Consider the following 22,568-nt stretch of genomic DNA (forward strand, 5'->3'; position numbering starts at 1 on the left):
CTTACTGGTTACCTTAGACAATATTTATAAGTAGTTTTCCAACATAAGAACACATGAACTTTGCTATTATATATATATTTGAGAGAGAAAGCGTGTGCAAGAGAGAATACCAACCTTCAGCTTGTGAAGCTGGTGATCGTGCCCACTTCTTAATGCAATTCAGGTGGAATACATGGTAACAATTCTGACAGCTCCACACTGGGGCTACTATTCGGACCACCTCACAGCATACCATGCACTCATACTTCTCTGTGGTCAGCTGTTCAATCAACGACCCTGCAAATAAAATATATTACTTGTGCATGAAACACCAGCTAGCTGAGAAACAAAATTCAAATGAAATTCCAAGATGTCATTTAAATTGTAACAGAACTTATTTCTCCTGTGTGGCTGTAAGTAAGGTATTAGTTTACACTGGGAAGATTCCAGTTTGATGCTTGGTATGCATTTCTCTAGTTTCAGAGCAGGAAGAGGGAGTATGAGAGTCCCATAAAAGTGGCAACAATAATTCCTGTTGATGAATAGCAATCATTCTGATCTTACAAATTAGTTAATAGTTTTAAGCTTGGCAGAAGTTTGAGATTTTACTCATCACTTTATATGGGAAATTCATCTTCACATAAAGTTTAAACCAAGAAACTTAAAGCTCTTAACTACAGAAGTTTCAGCCAAAATTAAATTTAATTCCCATCCTCGAGTATTCCTGGAAGACCACACTACAAATATTAACAGTGAAGTACCTGAATTACGGAAATAAGCCTGTCAAACTGGCTGCTTTAGGAGTAGAATTACTGGGAAACAATAGTCAAAATACAGGGCCTTTTGAGCCATATGAAAGAACATGAAAAAGTACTTTGAAAATAAAGCAACTCCACATGGAAGACAAAACAGCCTGAAAATGTAGTTAGATATGCAATCATACAAAGGCACCACATAACTTCAGTTCTGCCAGATTAACTCTCCCATCAAGGTAAGGCTGCCAAATACACCTTAGAAATGCTATTTTATGTATGCCCACAGAATTTTAAAGTATCTTAATTACAAGTGTAAAGTGTAAAAATGTACCATTTTTACATGGTGCCAATACAAGGGAAGTTAGAACTCATAATGAAGGACAAAAATATGAAAATAACAAAAGAAAAATGACTATCAATTAGAAATGTGCTTGTACCACACATGACTGAAAGCAAGCTCACAAATGCCTGGAAACTTGGAAGTGTTAACACTGTTTGCCCTCCTTAATAGGATATAAGCACTTTCAAGCTTCTTTTCCAGCCCTCCTGCATCAAGCACCACAAGATTTAGAATTAACAGTCATTTCTGCTTTCGGTACCCCATGAATACTACCTGCTGCAAAGAAAGCATTCCCAACTAAAACATACTTCTTTTCTCCAGAAGACTAAAGCTATACCATACTCAGAAAGGATAGCTGTCCCATAAATAGTTAAAAAGCACAGACTCAGTCCCCTGAAAATAGTGGCAGATGTTGTTTCCAAAATAGCTCCCAACTAAAGCATGCAAAGAAAGACTGCCATTTTGGAGGGGGAAGTTCCTTAAGTTCCCTGTAAAAGATTACTACTTCTCTTCCTGCTTATTGCATATGATGTTTTTCATTTAATAAAATAATGCTGGGAGAAAGAGTGAGGTATCTTTAATTTTATGATCCAAGTAGAACCCAGGAGCATGAAAGTTAATGTATTTAAGTTAGAAAGGATCAAGGGGGATCTTGATCCTTGAGCTTCTCCTAAGGGAACAAAGTTTCTGACTGGAGCTATCTCATGCTTCCCGATTATGCTACTACCTTCTCAGCTCTGAAAGAGAAGAGACACTGAGAAGCAAAATCTTCAAAAGATTCAATACCACTGTTAAGATAACAGGAACTAGTCTACCCGTTTCTATCATTCTGGGCAGAAGGAAAACAGGTTGAGATGCTCTGTAGAAACCAACTAAATATAATTCTTATTTTTTTTCCCAAACAGAAACATGTACAAACATGTTTGTACAACTGGAAAGGGACCAAATTAAAAAAAAAAAAAAGGAAAGTTTCTCTCCTTATTATCTCTGAAAGAAAACAGGACTTCTGCTGGATGCTATGAATAACATGAGACTATTTTCTTGGTGCACGCTTAAGCTTATCTAAAACAGTAAGAAAAAGCTACCTAGGTCATCTAGAAACAGAAACCAGCACCGTGGCATTGAAGAGATTCAGCTGATTTCCATTTAATGTTTTAAGTCCCTAATGGTATGAGTTGGCACAAAATTCACTCAGACAGTCAAAACCTGTGGGTCTGCTTTACACTGTCAATGTCACATGTTTCTATTCTCAACTTCCGAAAATAGTATCCAGAGACTTTCTATATTTCTAATTACCTTTTGAGACTACCATTGCAAAAAAAGAACAAAAAATCCAGTTAGGAGCAGAATACAGTTACTCTATCTGGCATTTTCCTACTTCTACATAAAACATGAGAAAACTTATTCTGCATAAATCAGTTTTAGGATTGTTCCTCTCAAGTCCCATTGTTCAGAATTTTACTCCCCACTCCCACAACATACATGTTTTAACATGGTGCCTGACCAGGCTGTCATTTGCAGTTTGGTACTAAAACAAAAAAAAAAACACTTTAAACAAAATCTGTTCTACCCTAGTAAACATACAGAACACCTCCCCACCCAGAAACCACACATTTACATTTAATTCTACCCTCTGAAACTGATACTGATCTAACGTGAAATAATAAGCCTCTTCAGCTAGTCAAATGTGAAGGCAGTTTAAATTATTCAAGATCATATCTTTAACAGAGGAGTACAGGACAGTCTAGAAAGCTTACCTGTATGAGTTTCTTTGTTTTTTGGTACATCACTTTGCTTTTTCCAGTACTGGGTCCAGCTGAAATGAAGTGCAGGTGCCTGATCCCCCTTTAGCAGGAACTTTCTTCCATTACATCTGACAGAATCAGACAATGGATGCCTGATTTCACTGGTCAAGTTTTCATCATTTTTGTGAACAGAGAGTTCTTTCTTCCTTTCATTTTTATCTTTCGGAGTATATGCAAGAGAAGACTTCTTACCTACTTTTGTATTTTTACTACGGTGAGAATCATGTCTTTTCTGACACTCCTTTTCTACTGGGGGTTTATTCCACACAGGCTTCCGGGGATATCTTTTGTTTACGTAATTGTAGCCTTTCTGCTCATCCCCACTACCAACAGGTGCATCACAGAATGCCTTTCCAACAGATGATTCCGATGAGTCAGACTGAGTCAAATCCAAAGATGGAACATTTTCAAACAGCTCTACTTTCTGTTTAGAGCTCACTCTCTTTTCCCGATCAGGTACTTGCTTTCCCTTCTCCCTGAAACCTCTTCCAGATGCATGCATCAGATGTGTTTTCTTTGGCTTTGCTCCTCTACTATCTGCATTAGGTACCTCCCTGTCACTCTCTGAGGAGAGAAAGTCATTGTACCCTCTAGGAGGTGCTCTTCTCCCAGGTACTATTGCAGCATCTGAAATTCCTGGACCTGCAGCAGCATCAGCAGTACCTTGCCTTATTTTACTTCTAGTACACGTGCTATCGTTTCTTGATCTGTGCCACCTCTGGCTTTGCAAGTTGCGATTCTTCAAACTTTTACTGGTACCAAAATATTGGTGGAAGTCTTCAGAATTCCCATACTGACTTTCTGGATTACAAAAGCCATGATGCTTTGTGGAAGAGCTTTCATAATCCGTACCTCTTTCAGAAGACAGACTAGGAAATGGTATTCTTCTATTCTGATTACTGTTGGAGTCTTTCCTATCTTTATTTACCCAGTTTATATCTGTAGGTTGTCTTTCTCCTGGAATGGAATCGGCAGCATCAGTATTGAAATTCAATGCACCTAAAAAGTGAAAAAAAATAAAAACACACGTATAAGACTATTAAACAGTAAACGTTTCTTTTCAGCAAAATTACCATACATGCAAAGGCCCAGAAGTTCAATCAATCCCACACTTGACAGAACAACTGTCAAGTTTCCAGAAACTAGAGTTGAATCATACAGTGCTTTGTGGAAGCTACCTTCTCTTGTCATCCTTAGAGAAAGACTGTGATGACCCAGAGTTAAGATAAGAATATAAAAACGTAAGGGGAAGAAAAACATTTGAAGCAGCACTATAAGTATACAAGACATGCAAGTGTGATAATCGGTGTTTAACATGTGCTGAAGTTTTTCCTAAGCATGTTTACATACACACACGAACCTGAAGAAAAAGGGGTCCTTTAAATACAATGTCTACATCTGATATTTTAATATTACACAGAACTTTGAATATAAATTAAAATCCATCAGCCAAAGAGTAGCAATAGTAAATGCTTGCATGAACTGTGATTACACTGTTCTACATACAGACATATTAAATGGTAGAGGGACTACCCAGGGCAGCTTTGCAAAATTATTTTTCTGTTATGAGGCCATCAACGTGAACCATGCTTCTACTTGAGAGGTGTCCTGTCATTTCTGTGTCTCTAGATAAAAGAAAGAGGCATGTGTTAGAAATCCTATGTTGCTCAATTTTGTATCACATCATGCCAGCGGGGCCTGCCTGCAACAGGAATTATCAGGTGAATATCAGGGACAGTTTAATGGGCTGTGGCAGACTGGTTAAGTCTTACACAGAAGTGTAAAAAAAGAGAAGAGGTTTCTAAAATCTCATAGAGGTAATGCCCATTTTACAGGTTAGGTCGGTTACCTCTGATGGAAGGGCAGGTGCAGTTTATTCCTGGTTCAGGACAACTGAAAGAAAGAATCAAGCACTTGGGCTATGAACATAAGAGACTCTCCAAAAGGCCAATGCTATCTGGGTCTCTCAACTACTATTATTTTAACTTTTCAATAAAGATTGTGGAAATTAATATTTTGAAGGGAAGAATAAACCAGAACACTTTGAAGCATTAACATATTTTTTCCAGTGAATTTCATTTACTTTCAAATGAAAGATTTTTTTTTTTTTTTTTTTTTAAAACTCTAGGAATGGTCATAACTACTATGAGGGATTTGCTGGCAAAGAAAAAATATAACATACAACTTTGTGGAAGTGAAGCTTTAAGCCTACTAAAAGTTAGGAATGTAAAATTACATTTAAGGATGTTCTTAACCACATAACCTCATTCATACTTGTTTTTTAAGAGAGACTCAGCTGAAATAATTTTGTCTTTGCAAAGACAACATATATATAGTTATATATTATTTCTAGTACTCTATTAAGATATATTAATATTATTATTTGCTATGCTATATAATTTTATATATTATTATTACACTAGATACAAATGGCAAATACAAAGCGGTGGGGGTTTTTTTTACGCTGTAATACTAACCTGATTTTGAGACAACAGAATCAGAACACCAGACAGAGGTCTTAGAAAACAACTAGGGATTGAGTTAAGAATCAATCTTAACTCAAGAGGAGGGGAAGTGGAGAGGGAGGCACTGATCTCTTCTCCCTTGTACCCAGTGCCAGGACACATGAGAATGCCTCAAAGCTGCATCTGTCAGGGGAGGTTCAGACTTGACATTATGAAGCATTTCTTTACTGAGAGGGTGGTCAAACCTTGAAACAGGCTTCCTGGAGAGGTGGTGTCCCAAGCCTGTCAGTGTCTAAGAGGCATTTGGACAATGCTCTTAATAACATGCTTTAACTTTTGGTCAGCCCTGAAGTGGTCAGGCAGTTGGACTTGATCACTGTAAGTCCCTTCCAGCTGAACTATACTATTCTATAATTAGGACTGCAGACCCTAGCAGGTACAAAAGATTAGGCTTATACATCTGAAAGAATCTGGACTGCAGGCAGCTTCCCTGGAAACGTTCTGTTTTTCTCATCTTAGCACATGTATCCTGTGTAAAGAACTCAAAATATAAAAGTTCTCCTTTTTACTTTCTACAACTACATTTACTTTCAGTTTTTCCAGTGTTTTGCCAGTTTCTTTTCTATCACTAATAAAGAAGACTACAAACATAAATTGTAGTCCTTTTACATTATAAGTAAACAGCAGTCATTCAGTATAGATTACTTAAAATAGTTTCACATATTTTGATTTGAAGACAGGATGCAATCCTATAATTACATACAAACTTTATTTGAAACAACCCACTTTATTAGTTGGTTTAAGATTTCTTTTGTATGCCTTAAAATTTAAAGTCCAATGGATAGATTAACAAGGCAAATCAAACGGCTTTTTAACGTTTAATAAAAACATGTTTTTCAAAAAGATCACACAGCTTGCTTCTAAAAAGTATATTCTATTATTAAAGACCATTGTTTCTTCGGTTATGAGATGTGGTATGTGAAATCTATGCATGAATTATAAACAAATTGCTGCAGAGGGCTTTCAAATGAATGCAGTAAATAAGATTGAGCAAGTATGTTTTGTAGATCAGTAAAACATACTATCTTATACTGACATAAAAAACATGCTGGACATGGCTTTAAAATGCTGGTTTTCTAAAATACAGTCAAATCTACTTTTGAGCATGGCCTCCAAGAAGCATAACCAGGACTTGAAATGTAGCTGTGGAAGTGATATTTTTGAAAGCACTTTCCAAACTATCTATTAAGTTTGAAGAAACAGATGGGAAACCAGGATTCAGATATTTAAAAGCACCTCCAAAATATGAATAATTCATTAGGACTTTTTATATCACCCATGAATAGGATTCCTATTCTTACTGTCAGCTTTTACATTATAAAAAAATTCCAAAGTGGAAAATTCTACTAAAACTGATATCTGTCTGCCAAGACAAGAAACAGCAAAATACATATACAAGTGTAATAATCAGTAGCTAACACTGGCTCAAGTTTCCTGACATGTTTACACGTACATAACACAAAAATCCCAAGAAAAAGGGAACCTCCAAAGCTAGATTCCAGCCTGTGCTTCTATAAAATAAAAAAAGAAAATCCCAGTACCTTTAGAAACAACCTGTACATTGCAGATGTATATCCCTAAGAGCCTGAATGTGAATTAAAACAAAGCATATGAAAGTCATATGGTTTCATGCCTGTTCTGCCATAACATTACACCGCTTCAGCATTAACTGTGGACAGAGCCAGAATGCCCTGGCAAAGTTAGGTAGTCTGTGTGAACTATCCTTCAGAAAAATAATTTGATAAGGACACTTAAAAATATGAAGCAAATTAGTAAGTACACGTCTCATTTTAATAAGTACAAGCTCTGCTTCAAAAGCAGAGCTTATTTTGGGGACCAGTACAGCCATCAAACTTAATAACTTGGGTACTTTTTTTATGAAGACTTCAACAATGACATTTGAAGGTGCCACTTAAAGACATCATGCCTAAGTGGTATTTCTTAGCACAGCTGCAGCAAGCTAAATTCAATTCAATTTTGAAGAGCCATTAAACAATGTACTTTAATTAGGCAGAGACTGTATGAAGTTGCTAATTAAGAATAAATATAAGAAAGAAAAAAAATATATTGAAGAAGTCCAGCCAGAAAAAAAAAAATATAATGGATACAAGAGTCCACAGGGTAGCCACTTAGGTGTCAGAGGTAGTACTTCATTCTTAAATGAATTCAGCTCTATCTCCTAGATAGGAAGAACCCTGATTTTCCTTCTGAAGCTTCAGATCAATACAAAACTGGAACTAAACAATCAACACTGATTCATACCAGTCTTTCTGACTGGACAACCATAGTTTTTAATTGACCACTTCTTATTGAGATACTCAAATTCAACCACATATAGCGTCACCTTGAGTACTGTGTGCAGTTTTGGGCTCCGCAATACAAGAAAGATATAAAAATATCAGAATGTGTCCAAAGGAGGGCAACAAAGATGGTGAAAGGACTAGAGGACATGACTTACAAGGAGCAGCTGAGGATACTAGCTTTGTTCAGCTTGGAGAAGAGGAGACTGAGGGGTGACCTTATTGCTGCCTACACCTTCCTGCTGAGGTGGAGAGGGAGCTACTGACCTCTTCTCCCTGGTGGCCACTGATAGGACGTGAGGGAATGGCTTAAAGCTGTGTCAAGGGAAGTTCAGATTGGGTAGTAGTAAAAAAAAGTTTTTCAATGAGAGGGTGGTCAAGCACTGGAAGAAGCTTCTCAGGGAAGTGGTCATGGCCCCAAGCCTTTCAGTGTTCAAAAAGTGTTTGGATAATGCTCTTAGATACCCGGTTTAACTTTTCAGTTGCCCTGTGTGGAGTCAGGAGTTGGACTCAATGACCCTTGAGAGTCCCTTCCAACTCAGGATATTCCATGATTGTATGTTCTGTTTATATACAGGCTCCCAGTAGAAGACAAAGGTAATTTCAGGACAGATGTCTTCAGTTTTAAAGCAATTCAAATAACATATTCTTCCACCTAAAGATGGACGACACTACAGAGTGTGTACACAGCAATCTACTTGTGTCAGCACTGCATATATCCAGACAAGAAATGGTCCAGTCAGCTGAACACAAAGCACAAGTTACAGGGAAGACACTCCCTGCAGGTCTTATGGTACCTATACTACACTGTACCACAAAAAAAAAACTACTCAGGAATAGTGCATTATGGAAATCTGAGGCTTTCCCCATAGCATTGGAAGCTTTAAACCTCTTCCTCACAGAACACCAAGCTTGATCTTTTTTGTCTTCTCTGATCATTTTATATATTCACCTACAGCATCCTATCATTTCCAGAGATGACACAGATTTACAAAAGGTTAGATTTCTTCCTAAACAGGAGTTACACTGTTTCGGGCTTAAAGAACCAAGCAGCGCAACCCATTTTCACACAAAACAATCTGCCTGCCCAAAACTTATTCTTTATTCCAACTGTAATAGCTCATCTAATAAAAGATATGCTCCCTTCCCACCACTCTTGCCAGAAATTATTAGGGAAAGATTAACACACAAAATCATCATTACCATAGAATCACAGAATGGCTGAGGTTGGAAGGGACCTCTTGAGATCATCTAGTCCAAATATCCTGCTCAAACAGGGTCAGCTAGAGCAAGTTGCCCACGACTGTGTCCAGCTGGGTTTTGAATATCTCCAAGGACAGAGAGGCCACAGACCTCTCTGAGCAACCTGTTCTAGTGTAATACCATCCTCACAGTAAAAAGGCTTTTTCTTGTGTTCAGATGGAATTTCATGTGTTTTAATTTGTACCCGTGGCCTCTTGTCCTTTCACTTAACACCACTGAGAAGAATCTGGCTCCATATTCTTTACTCCCTCCCATCAGGTATTTGTACACAACATTAAGATCACTCTGAGACTTCTCCAGACTTAACAGTCCCAGCTCTCTCAGCCTCTCCTCATATGAGGGATGCTCCAGTCCCTTAATCATCTTCATGGCCCTTTGCTGGACTCACTCCAGTATGTCCATGTCTTCCTCGTACAGGGGAGCCCAGAACTGGACACAATGCTCCAGGGGTGGCCTCACCAGTGCTGAGCAGAGGGGAAGGTGCACCTCTCTTGACAAAATGGCAACGCTCTTCCTAATGTGGTCTAGGATACTGTTGGCCTTTCTTGCAGAGAGTGTGCATTGCTGACTCATGGTCTGCTTATAGTCCACCAAGGACCCCAAGGTCCCTGTCTGCAGAGCTGCTTTCCAGCTAGTTAGCCCCCTGTGTATATTGGTGCACAGTGCTATGTTTTTGTCTTTTTATGCTATTGTCCAAATTCAGCGCATCCACATTTTGAACAGAAAATGAAGTTTTAGCTAGCCCATTTCAAGACAACATAGAAGAAATATAAAAGTAGGGAATGAAATACAACTTCACTATAAGTAGCTTCATCATCCTAAGAGAAGTATCTACTACAGAATGGATTTCACATAAGGAGAATAAATGTATTACAAGTTTGCACTTTCCTATTCACCCTTACAGTGGGCTACTCAATGCTCTATAGCAACTCCCCGATATCTTCAGTTTAATAATGCATTGTACCATGCAAATGACCCAGCTGTCTTTGTGAAGGCAAAAAACCAAAACTACATTCAACAGCAATTACAGCAATTGATGGGAAAAAAATCCATTAATGGCTATTAAATACAAATGCCACCTGTCCCTTCTAGGTGCACAGGGCTGGAAACTAGAAAGGTATATCAATGTGAATAATCATTCTACAATTGCCTTGTTTTTTATATTATTCCCCTTTGTCTCTTATACTCGTTCCCTGAGTCTCAATAATCGTTCACTATTGGCAAGATATCCTGAATGGGCTGCACATCTGCCGTGACCCAAAACTGCCATTCTTCAACCTCAATTGCTTCCCCTGATCTACCCTGACAGCAGAAATATCTTTCGTATTTAAGCTCTCAAAATCATACACTCACTCTGTCAATGAAGTTGCAGGGCAAAAGCCAGTTCCCATCCTAATATTGCACAAGCAGAATTCGAAACTTACCTATGACATGGTTCTTGATAACATAGTGTTACCATAACAAGGAAGGAACTCCAGAACTTAAGGCCATGTGACAATATCTCTGTTAGCTTAAGTATTATAAAGCAAATGTAGAAATGGTGTACCATCCAGACTAATCTACTGCTTTTCAGTAAAGCTATTTTTAGCTCAGTATACCTATTTAAGACCCTTTATTCCAATACATATGCACTGTACAAAGGTTTCAGGCCCAGAGCAGACTTGCAGCCTGACAACATGGAAGATAGACATGCAGACATTTGCCTGCACCAGCTTCTCAGTCTCTGCTCTCTGAACCATGTCCCAGGCTATTCCACTTCTCACAAGGCAGCTGTGGACCCATTTTCATCCCATCAAAAAATGAATCAAACAACTTTTCCATCATGATAGCCAGGCTGCCAAGAACAGAGAAGAGACAGAGGATCCTATTTAGAATATAGGCTAATGATAAACCTTAATCCAAATTAGCATCAGGGTGTTGCAAAAGTAGATTCATATTTTCTTCTTCACCTCAGCCACAAAAGTCCAGGATTCTTCCTGGCAGAAATCTAACAACTCTATAAACAATGAAATGAGTTAGGTCATCAGGTGACCCCAAAGTGACATTGATTACCCAAAAAAATCTACCCAAACTGCAAAAAAATCAAAAGACATGATGAAAACACTACATATCATGAATGACTCTGGGCAACAGTGTTAATTCTAGTTACACGCTCGAGACACAATTACATAAGGGTTCTTCTATCAAGTGCCTGCAATACATGATAAATCATTAAATGCAAGGCTGGAACATAGATCTTGAAAGGCTATTCCCCCTCCTCCTCAGCAGCCACACCCAGTAAAACGAAAGTTAATCTGAACCTGCATCATGAAAGCCAGCAGGGAAAAACAAACAAACGAAAAAAATCTTTTCTTGCACTTGTGGCATTCAGTGCCACTGCAGGTCGGGTCCCTAAGCTGCTCTCCACCCGTGACCCCTTGCCTAGATCACTCTGGGCAGGTGGCACCTCCTCTAGGCAGTCACCTCCTGCACGCCCCAGACCTCTGCTTCTAGACCCCTGTGAGACCCCACGAAACGCTGCAATTTTACAGCAGCCCGTGGGGCTGGGAGAGGTCAGGCCGCCCCCTGCAGGCAGCACCGCCCTCTGCTGGGTTTCACGGGCACGGGTGGGCAGAGAGCAGTAAGTTTTCCAGAAACCAACCGACTCTTTTTATTTTTTCTAGCGTTCCCGTTCGCTTGTCACACACTAGAGGCTCGCACGTTCCTCCTGAGGCAAAGTTTCCCTAGCGCGCCCTGCGACAAAGGCGAGCCCAGCCATTTTGAGCGCCACACGCGCCGCGAAGTTGCGGCGGGCGGGGGCGGGGCGGCGGCAACAGGTGGTGCCGCAGCCCGCGCCCCTCGACACGCCAGGCGGCCGCCGCGGCGCGGCCCTCTGCCCCACAGCACCGCTGCGGAACGATGACTGCTCCTCCCCTCCACGCCCAGCCCAGCCCAGCCCAGCCCAGCCCAGCCCAGCCCCCCGGCCCCGGCCCCGGCCCCCTCCCCAACTCCCCAACTCTCCCCCCGCCGAGCACAGCAGCCGCACTTGCCTGCGCCGGGCCGCGCCTCCGCCATGCCAACGCGCGCAACCCCCCCCCTTCCCGAGGTCCAGCTTCCTGGCCGCCGCGCACGCGCACAGCTCGTGCCCACCCCCCTCGGCGGAGGGCGGCTAAGCGCGCGCAGCCGCGCTGGTGCTCCGAGCGCGAGCGGGAGAGCAGAGGCAGGCAGGAGGGGCGGGGCCGGGGGCGGGCGGGAGTGCGGGCGCGGGACCGTGTGCTCGGCTGGGGCGGAGGCATCCGCGGGAAATCGGGACCCTGGTCCGGTACTGCAGCGGAGGAAGACGGGAAAACTGACAGCGACAAAGAAGTGCTAGCGCTGGCAACAAATGGGCTATTTGCTTGGCAGTCAGCTTGCCTGCTGTGGCCTTTCCCTGAAATGGGCTTACTGTACTGGCTGCACTTCAGAGCCCGGCCAAGCGGGCCGAGAGCAGGAGGGTGGGTACAGGACAGGTCGTCGCTCTGTCAGTGCATAAAAGAGGTGCTTTCTCTAGGCACAGGGTAGAAAGTGGGGATGCGTCACCAGGCTATCTATTGTATCCTGCATGCACTGCTCTAGGGAGGTGGCATAGCCTCATGCTTGTCATCCCAAATGAGTGCTGGAACTTAAGCTTCTGTTGGAAAGCCCACGCAAGGATTCCTGTACTACGGCTGGTGCTGAAGACGAATCTTACCATGCTCCAGCTACAAATACTCCATAGACCTGCACGCTTTGCCATACTGCGGGTTTCAGCACCAGTATTTAACCATTGTATGATTCACACCTCCCTGCAGAGGTTTGCAGTGCCATGGTTACAGTACATCTACAGAACAGTTCTACGCTTCTACTGCTGCAGTGTGGCTCCAGAGTCTCTACAGAGCTGGTGATCTTTTCAGACACTGCAGAGTAAGTTCATAGTTCCATAGCAACTGCACCTCTTGAAGAACGGCACTTCAGGAGCACTGCTGCACATAGTCTCTGCATTCTGCCCTCCACACCCTCCTGGTGAAACTCCATTCCTGGATCAAAGTTCCATCTGCTGCATAGTTCTTCCCCTCCTAGTGAGGAAAGTTGATGGCTCCAAAGCCCTTAAAGAACCACTGGGCTTACTGCAGAAACACTAGCTGTTGAAATGCACCCCAGACTCCTGCCACCGCTGCAATGGAAGCTTGCAAACCGGTATGGCAACAGCCTTATGAAGATGCTACATGTTTTGCCATGGATTTTGAGTGTGTTTGAAGTGCTTTGCTGTATGTAAACATCGTGACCATCTGAGGTTGCAAAGAAAGGTATGTGGCAGTGGCATCCTTTCAGAGGTGATGCATGGTTTGCCTGCTGCTGTCAAGAAACTTGCAATAGTCGTCTGGTTCCCATAGACTTCTCTTCACTACTGTAGAGATGTGGCCATAACATTCACATAGAACTACTACAAATTTTTAACACTGCTTTACATGAATACCACTGCACTACCACTTCAGTATCCACACTCTTTTTTGCTACCACCAAAAAACCAGCTGTGGTTTTGTTATCCCACAAGCGGGGTCCGGTACCCGGTGTGCAATAAGCCAATCTTACACACACAGCTGAGATATTTATTTAGCTCATGTTTGCACCAAGATGGGTGCTAGGTGGTAATTCCACAAAGCTAGCACACCACACAAAAGAACTACAGCGTATTTATATTGTTACATGATTAGTAAAAACCCACATAAGTTCATGCTCATTGGTTAGTTATGTTCAAATTAGCCTCACTTGCCATGTAAATTAGCACGCGTGCTCCTTGCAGGTGTGTGTGGGGGCAAGTCTTTCCAGTCTTGAATTGAGTTGGTGGTCACGATCTCCCCCTGCCACCTTTACCTTTCCCCTCATTACCGCAGTCTTTTGCTGACTTCTTGTTTCTTTGGCAATCATCTAGCCTCCGACGCCTTCTAGGGCAGGATGTTCCCCTTTTATCAGTATTTTAGTTCTTCAAGGGCATAGTCATTGTCAGGCATGCATTGTATATACAAGGTAATCAGGCTAGTACAATGAAGACTACACTCTAGGATAGGTATTAACCCAAACATATGGCTGCAGTATGGAAAGGACTATAGGGATTTGCACCTGTATGTGCTGCTGTGCAAATGCCAATGATTAGGTCTATACAGCTTTTCCTCTGTTCCCCCTTTTCCCTTTTTACCTAAACAGTTCTGCTTTTTTTTCCTTTCTTGTCTTAAATTTGCGTTGGGCCAATCCCATCCACTCCTGATAGCCTAACTTAATTGCCCAGCATTTCTGTACAGGCATGTGATTTTATTCTCTTCTTTAGTTTGGCCAAAATAGTCTTTTTATCTTTTCCTCATCATTTCTCTCTTTCAGTGCAGGGATGGGGGCGAGGATCTCCCCACTGTATCATACACCCTCCCTTAAAACATATTTTTTGTTTCTACTTTGTCATGCTTGAATATTTATCTCCCCATCCTTTTGCCATTTATCGCTCATTTCTTTTCTCGGTGGCTGCTTTTTTCCATCTGACCAGTATGACTGTCAGGAAGCAGCAGGGACAGACTGCTCCATATGGAAAGTAGAGCTAGGAGCTGAGAGTCAGCAAATTCCACAATACCTGAGCAAGAAGAGCAGAGCAGGTTCACCAACACTTTAGGCAACAGGCCAGGTTGTCCGGCAAGCCTGTAGTGACAGGGCAGCTCAAGCCAGAAGTCAAGCCAGTGGGTAAGGATCAGAGAGGGTAGGCACAAGCATACCTGCAACGTAGTTCAGGCAGACACTAAGGACGAGAGCATGAATTTTAAAGCAGCGTGGGAAAGAATGAGGGGCAGGCACCCATTGAGGCTTCTCAAGGCCTGACAGCTACTTAGAAAAGTTGGTGCTGAGCCCATCCAGACAAACCCCCAGGGTGGTGGGAAGGGACATGGGGGAGATGTACTCAGGGCCCTTACAGTTACAGACCTCTCCTATATGCAGCAGGGATGCTGGTAAAGAGCCTTGCCTTCAAGGGAGAGGGGAGACAAAGTAGGGAAGCAGAAGGAAGGGAGTCCCTAGCCATAACTGTCAGTGCCAGCATGCCAAGGAAGATAAATCTGCTAATAGAAATCTGCTAATATTCACTCCTGAGCTGGCATCATGGTATAGTCATTTTTAAGGACCAGTCAGCCTATGGTGGGGTCAGTGACTGCTCGGGAGATGCCTTGACATGAAGAGAGATTGCCATGATGCTGAGATTCTGGTGAGGAAGACGAAATGGACTACAGCCAATCAACTGCAAGTCTAGATGTTCAGCATGAGTCTCCTGCATACACACAACACCCTTTTGTGCAAAGGATTTCCTGGAGTTCCTGATTTTTAAGGAAGCTGTTCCTAGGTGTTTCCAAATGCCATTGGGGTTACAATCCCTGCAGCCAGAAGCAGTAGTTTAATACAGTACCGTGTACCCCTCCAGAAGGCAAGGAAGAGTTATAAGGTGCTGTGGGCACAGTCCATTGCAGCACACAGGGATGTTCTGTCTCTTTTGCCCTTTCCTTCCTCACATATAGCCCTTATAGACAAGCAAAAAAAAGTCCACCAATATGTGCTTTCATTGAAAAAAAAAAAAGGAAACTACTTAGAAATGAAGAAGCTTGTTAATGGAGGGGCAGCTAAAATAATTATGTCTTTGAGGGTTACATGAAGACTTTAAGGATACCATACTGGAGGTTCAGGGGGAAAAGGAACCTGCCATGGTTAAGCAGCAGGGACAAGGGAGCCTGTTGCTGGGGACGGCTTTTCAGAAGCAGCCTTCGAAAAGCTAAATTTGGGCCTAAAATTGAAAATAGAATTCAAACTTGTGACAGATAAAAAGTAAAGCACACCATGAGACAGTTCAAAAAGGTTTGAGGAACAACTTGCATAAGGCATAAAATCTAATAATAAATCCCTTTTCAAACACTTCAGGCTCTGGAAGCCTGCCAGACAGTCTGTAGCACCAGGAAAATTAAAAGAAATTTAAAGGAGCATACAGAGAAAATAACAAAAAATCTAAATTAATTCTTTACATCTGTGTTCACTACAGCAGAGCTAGATGAGATTCCCAAGCCAGCTCTTCTTCTTTATGGGGGGGACTCACCAGGGGTTGTGTCTTGAAAGAGTCAGTATGGAACATATAGGTTATGGAACATATAGGCAAAATCAATAGTAACAAATCACAAGGACCAGATGGTATATAACCAGCAATTCAAAAAGAATTCAGGGGTGAACTACAAACTGTCCTGTACAACCTGTAGTATAAAACTGCTTTGGTAGCAGGAGACAGGGATGTGTCAGCTGTAATGTCATTTTTTTAAAAGGATGCCATAAGAAATCTAGAAAAGTACAGGCCTGATGTCTGTAGCAGGCAATTTAATGGAAACTGTAAGATAGATTAGAATTAGTCAGCATACGCATAAAGATGCTGTAATAGGGATGAGTCAAAATGGCTTTTGTAAAGGGAAGAACTGCCTCACAATCCTACTGAAACGTTTATGAGTCAACAAGCTTGTGGCTAAGGGAGATAGACCCTGGAATCCTGACCATGGATTTCTGGAAGGTATTTGGAGAGGTCACTCATCAAAAGCTCTTAAAGCTACACTGCCAAGAAATATATAATTGCAGGGGTATATAACTGGTTGAAAGACAGGAAATAAGACAGTAGGAGTCAATAGTCCATTTTCACAGTAAAAGGAGGTCACCAATAAAGTCCCACAAGGATGTGTTCTGGAACCTGGTCTGTGCAACATGTTTCTCAAGGATCTGGAAATGGCAGTGTCAGAGTCTGCTGATGGTACAATGTTATTTAGGGAAATAGAGGCAATGGCAGGCTGGGAAGACTGCAAGCAGAAGAGTCTTAGGATAATGAGTGTATAGGCAGAAAATGGCAGATGGAATTTAGGGAAGCTCAATGTAAAGTAGTGCCTATGGGGAGAGACCATCTTATCTTCACATTTAAAATGAAGAGCCCTGAGCTGTTGCAACAGTTATAAGTTAGTTGTATGAAAATGTCTTCTCTGTGCCCAGTAGTGTGAAATAAAGCAAATCAGTTATTAAAGATTGCTAAGAAAGGAGCAATGAATAAAGGAGTAAAGAATAAAACAGAAAAAACATCAAGACAGTGTATAAATTGATAAATATTGTACACAAATCTGGGTCCTCCACCTCAAAAAGAGTACAAAGGAATGGGGAAAGGTTCAGAAAAGGGCAAGGAAAAAGGGTTCATAAGCATGCAATGGCTTCTGTGCAAAGAATGACTTAGATAAACCTCCTGGAAAAGACAGTGTGTGTGTGGATATGATAGAGGTCTGCAAAATCTAGAGCAGCACAGAGGGAGGAAACAGACTGAGCACTGACCTTTGACAGGTGACATCAAATTAAAGATCATTTGCAGTCCTGGCCAGGCAGCACTGAAAGAAGGTAAAATGTCAAGATTAAGCTGCACTTGACCTAACAAGTATGGGTGCCCTGATGATCCAAACAAGTTAGAAGCTGAAAGAAAACATAATGGTGGGGTACTGATACTAATAACATGATACTAGTAACAGAATGGCTAGTCTGGTTTGAAAAACCTGAGTGTCCATCCCAAAGCACCGCACAGGAAAATTAAGGCCATGGGTGCATCAATAGACCTTACTTGCCCTGACCAGCCTCACCTGGGGCTTCCACCCACACGCTCTGCCCCATGGGCCCAGGAGCTCTGCTTAAGTTCAGAACTGGGTCCCTGACTCTTGCCTGTGCTACATCATAGGTGTACCACAGGTATACTTGTGTCTACTTCTGTCTCTTGTTGCTTGTTCTGTGTCCTGGATTTCAGGATTGACTTCAGATCCGACTTACCACCTTGCCTTTGTCTGATGAAGCCTGTTATTGTCACCAACCCTGCTTGGGTACTGTAGGACTGCACCGTGAGTGGTGAGATCACTGCCCCTGCCTGTTTTATGGTCAGTCCTGGCTTGTCTTCCCCTATGGAGCGGTCCTCACTCCTGCCTGAGAGGTCAAGTCTCCTTGAACTCTGAGCTGAGCACCACAGGGCCAGGCCCTCAGGCTGTGCAGGGACGAGCCCCGATGGCTCCCTACAGCTCCAGGCCCCAATGGCTCCTGTCATGGTTTAACCCCAGTCGGCAACTAAGTACCACACAGCCATGCGCTCACCCTCCTCCCCCCCAGTGGGATGGGGGAGAGAATTGGAAAAAAAAAGTAAAACCCATGGGTTGAGATAAAGACAGTTTAATAGGACAGAAAAGGAAGGGAAAATAATAATAATAATAATAAAAGAATATACAAAACAAGTGATGTGCAATGCAATTGCTCACCACCCGCTGACTGATGCCCATCCCATCCCCAAGCAGCGATTGCTGCCCCCCAACCAACTCCCCCCAGTTTATATACTGAGCATGATGTCACATGGTATGGAATATCCCTTTAGCCAGTTTGGGTCAGCTGTCCTGGCTGTGCCCCCTCCCAGCTTCTTGTGCACCTCCAGCCTTCTCAGTTGGTAGAGCATGGGAAACTGAGAAGCCCTTGACTAGTGTAAGCACTACTTAGCAATAACTAAAGCATCAGCGTGTTATCAACGTTATTCTCACACTAAATTCAAAACACAGCAGTATACCAGCTACTAGGAAGAAAATTAACTCTATCCCAGCCGAAACCAGGACAGTATCCATCCCTTATTCTATACCATTTACGTCATGCCCACGTCCTGCACTTCCCAATACATTCCAATTAATCACCACCACTTTTTCTGTCTTTTGATATATACACACAGATATCATTCCCTTAATCTATGGGCCATCCTTCTAAAATGTCTGTTGAGTTCACGTAGTCCATGACTTTGGGCTCCATCTGTCCTAACAGTCTTTCAGGGCAGAAGAGATGGTGTGTGGTCTTGGACTGTTGCATGCTGAAGCCAGTTCTGGTTCCATCGCTGCCGCACTTTGTGGTGTTGGATGAATCAAAGTTCATTCCTCATTAATCTGGGTGATTCTTATTGTAATACCACTGATATGGCATATAGCAACCATAGAAATGATGACATACAGATAGCAATTAACATCACACAGTTCAGTTCATTGGCTATTTTCACCCAAAATCAAATCCCCTGGAGGTACACATCGGACTTCCCCATCCTTCTGCATCACCCACCAAGTCCACCCAGGTCCTTGAGCAAAAGCAATCCCACGAATGGGTTTACCTTTGCCCAAGGCAGGAATAACCCAGACTGTCTTCCCCAGCATATTTTTTACGTGCACTACAGGGACTTTATCCCCATCTACAGTACGTAAAAGTTTTGACTGGGCAGGGCCAGCTCAATTGGTAGATGCCCGAGTGTTGTCTAACCAGGCGGCTTTTGCTAAATGTGTGTCCCAATATTTGAACGTCCCGCCACCCATTGCTCTCAGTGTAGTCTTTAACAGTCCATTGTATCGTTCAATTTTCCCAGAGGCTGGTGCGTGGTAGGGGATGTGATATACCCACTCAATGCCGTGATCTTTGGCCCAGGTGTCTATGAGGTTGTTTCGGAAATGAGTCCCATTGTCTGACTCAATTCTTTCTGGGGTGCCAAGTCACCATAAGCCTTGCTTTTCAAGGCCCAGGATAGTGTTCCGGGTGGTGGCATGGGGCACGGGATATGTTTCCAGCCATCCAGTGCTTGCTTCCACCATTGTAAGCTCGTAGCGCTTGCCTTGGCGGGTTTGTGGGAGTGTGGTATAATCAATCTGCCAGGCCTCCCCATATTTATATTTCAGCCATCGTTCTCCATACCAGAGAGGCTTTAACCGCTTGGCTTGCTTGATTGCAGCGCATGTTCCACATTCATGGATAACCTGTGCCATAGTATCCATGGTCAAGTCCACCCCTCGATCACGAGCCCATCTATATGTTGCATCTCTTCCTTGGTGACCTGAGGTGTCATGGGCCCACCGAGCTATAAATAATTCGCCCTTATGTTGCCAGTCCAGATCCACCTGAGCCACTTCAATCTTAGCAGCCTGATCCACCTGCTGGTTGTTTTGATGTTCTTCAGTGGCCCGACTCTTGGGTATGTGAGCATCTACGTGACAGACCTTTACAACCAGATTTCTACCTGGGCAGCAATATTTTGCCATAATGCGGCGGCCCAGATGGGTTTGCCTCTGCGCTGCCAATTGCTCTGCTTCCATTGCTGCAACCACCCCCACAGGGCATTTGCCACCATCCATGTGTCAGTATAGACATAAAGCACTGGCCACTTTTCTCATTCAGCAATATCTAAAGCCAGCTGGATGGTTCAATCCCCCGGGCATCTCTGGCCCATTGTACCCTTTTGGGTCCTTGAAATACCCTCTCTTGAGGTAGTCTATGCCAAGGATGCATGGAGCCTCTGGGCCAGTCACAATGGGGTGCTTCTGCCACTCATTCCCAGTTAGACTCACTTTGGCTTCCAATACAGTTAGCTGTTGGGATCCCCCTGTCACCCCAGAAATACAGATGGGTTCTGTCCCTGTTTAGCTTGATGGCATTAGGGTACACTGTGCACCAGTGTCCACTAGAACCTTATACTCCTGTGGGTCTGACGTGCCAGGCCATCGAATCCACAAAGTCCAGTAAACCTGGTTGTCCCTTTCCTCCACCTGGCTGGAGGCAGGGCCCCTCTAGTCCTGGTCACAGTATTTGTTACTCACTTCTTGTAGATATGAGTTAGAAGTCCCTTCCTTAAGATCAGAAGTAAGATCAGCCCTTCTACTCCATCTGGGGAACTGCCCACTGGAAACCAGAGCAGCAATTTTCCTGGAAGAACCCCCTTTTGTGATTGTTTTTCCTTGCAACTCATGTACCCGTGCCTCTAGGGTCGAGGTAGACTTTCCATCCCACTTCCTCATGTCCTCTCCATGTTTACGTAGGTAATACCACAGGGTGGCCGTGGTGTGTACCCACTGTATCCTCTCTCTTGAGCAGAGGAATGCTTACTCCTAATAGCTGAGGTACCAGTTTGTACAGGTGGGGAGCAGGACATAGCCTCTTTGAATCACTGGAACTCCCGGGACAGTTTCTTGGCTAGCATGTCCGGCAGTTTCTCCACAGCTGAGATGCAGGCCCATAGGGAAGAAGAGAGACTTTCTTCGTATTGCCACAGTTAACCAACCAAATCATCCACTGTTTGTCCCTCTCCGTCTTTCCAGGTCATTACTGTCAATGAGTTGGCATATGATGATGGTGCGCTCCGTACAAACTTCCACCACATGGGTTGTGTGCACTTGACTTCATCTGGATCTTTGGATAACTGCTTGTTGTCCAGGTCACCATAAATCACCTCCAACATGGCTGATTCCCTCAGGTACTGGATACCCTTCTCCATGGTGGTCCACTTGCCTCGGTGATATACATCTTCCTTGAAGGGTTACCTTTCCTTCATGCCTGACAGGAGTTGCCTCCGGAGGCTGAGGACTTGTGCCCCTTTTCCAATCGCTTTTGTCAATGCCCCCTTCCCTAGAAAGGGATCCCAGCTGCTTGACTTCCCTACCCTCCAATTCCAGGCTACTGGCCCCGTTATCCCAGCATTGCAGTAGCCAGGTGACAATGTGCTCGCCTGGACGATGGCTGAAATCACTTTGCATATCTCACTCAGGGATAGGGATCAAGTGGTTAGTGTCTCGTTTATGAGTTCTTCCTACCCCTCTGAGGAGGAACACTCCCGCCGAGTTCTTCCTCGGGGAAGCAGGGAATTCTTCCTCTTCCTCCTCCTGTTCTCTTGATGGCCCTGCTTTAGAGTAGTCTGCCTCCTCTCTGGCGGGGCAGTATGCTTCTTCCTCCTGCTCCCTCTTAGAAGAAGCTTCTTCATCCCTTACTAAACGAGCTGACTTTTGCTTCCAACATTTCTTCTTCTGTATGGGGGTGACTGATATCGGCACAGGTTGGTTCTCTGGTTCAGGTGCAGTGCCTATCACTGGGGTCGGAGTAGCCGCAGTGCCTGTCGCAGAGGTTTGAGTAGCCGCAGTGCCTGTTGCCAGTGTTTGAGTAGCTGCAGTGCCTGTTGCCAGGGTTGGAGTAGACAGTGCCTGTCACGGGGGTTGGAGTAGACACAGTATTCTTAAATAGTTGTTTAACCCTAACCAAGACATGACACATATTCAGGAGACACAGCAATAGGAACATGCTGGTTTGAACATCCCAAGGATGTTCAAAATTCTCAAGAGCTATTGGAATTAGCCTGGAGGAGAAGGGGAAGATGGAGGAAGGCATCTCCCCCATAGGTTGGCTCTCTGAGGAGAAAAAATGAAAAGTGTAATTATTAATAATTTCGGATAGATGGCTCCCAAAGTACAGAGGTGATGGCAATGCTGAGTACAAATACGAGATTGATCTCACAACCAATAATTTTATCATACCATAAGCCAGTGTTACACAGTACAGCAAAGCGATAACCTTAATCCACCTCCCAGAGATGATAAACAGCACATAAATATTGATAAACAGTATATACGGCAAGTAAGGTGTTACATAACACAGCTCTGAGAGCAAATACAACAAGTTAGAAAGCAAATAAATCAACATTGTAACCAGCAACTACTAAACAAATATAATGAATGCTTGTAACAAATTTG

General features: G+C 43.2%; 1 protein-coding gene across 2 annotated transcripts in view; it reads right to left on the bottom strand.

Moving 5' to 3' along the window:
- Positions 1-12,051, bottom strand: part of NFX1 (nuclear transcription factor, X-box binding 1) — a 75,051-nt gene extending 63,000 nt beyond the window's left edge. For both annotated transcript variants that reach the window (XM_076330705.1, XM_076330704.1), the window contains exons 1-3: positions 11,997-12,051; positions 2,832-3,878; positions 115-276 (exon numbers count right to left, since the gene is read on the bottom strand). In XM_076330705.1, the coding sequence (XP_076186820.1) occupies positions 115-276; positions 2,832-3,878; positions 11,997-12,021 (1,234 nt within the window). In that variant the 5' untranslated portion in view covers positions 12,022-12,051. The remainder of the gene's footprint in view (positions 1-114; positions 277-2,831; positions 3,879-11,996) is intronic.
- Positions 12,052-22,568: the final 10,517 nt, after the last annotated feature.

The sequence above is a fragment of the Aptenodytes patagonicus genome, chromosome 2 (genome assembly GCF_965638725.1).
Source record: "Aptenodytes patagonicus chromosome 2, bAptPat1.pri.cur, whole genome shotgun sequence".
Lineage (NCBI taxonomy): Eukaryota > Metazoa > Chordata > Aves > Sphenisciformes > Spheniscidae > Aptenodytes > Aptenodytes patagonicus.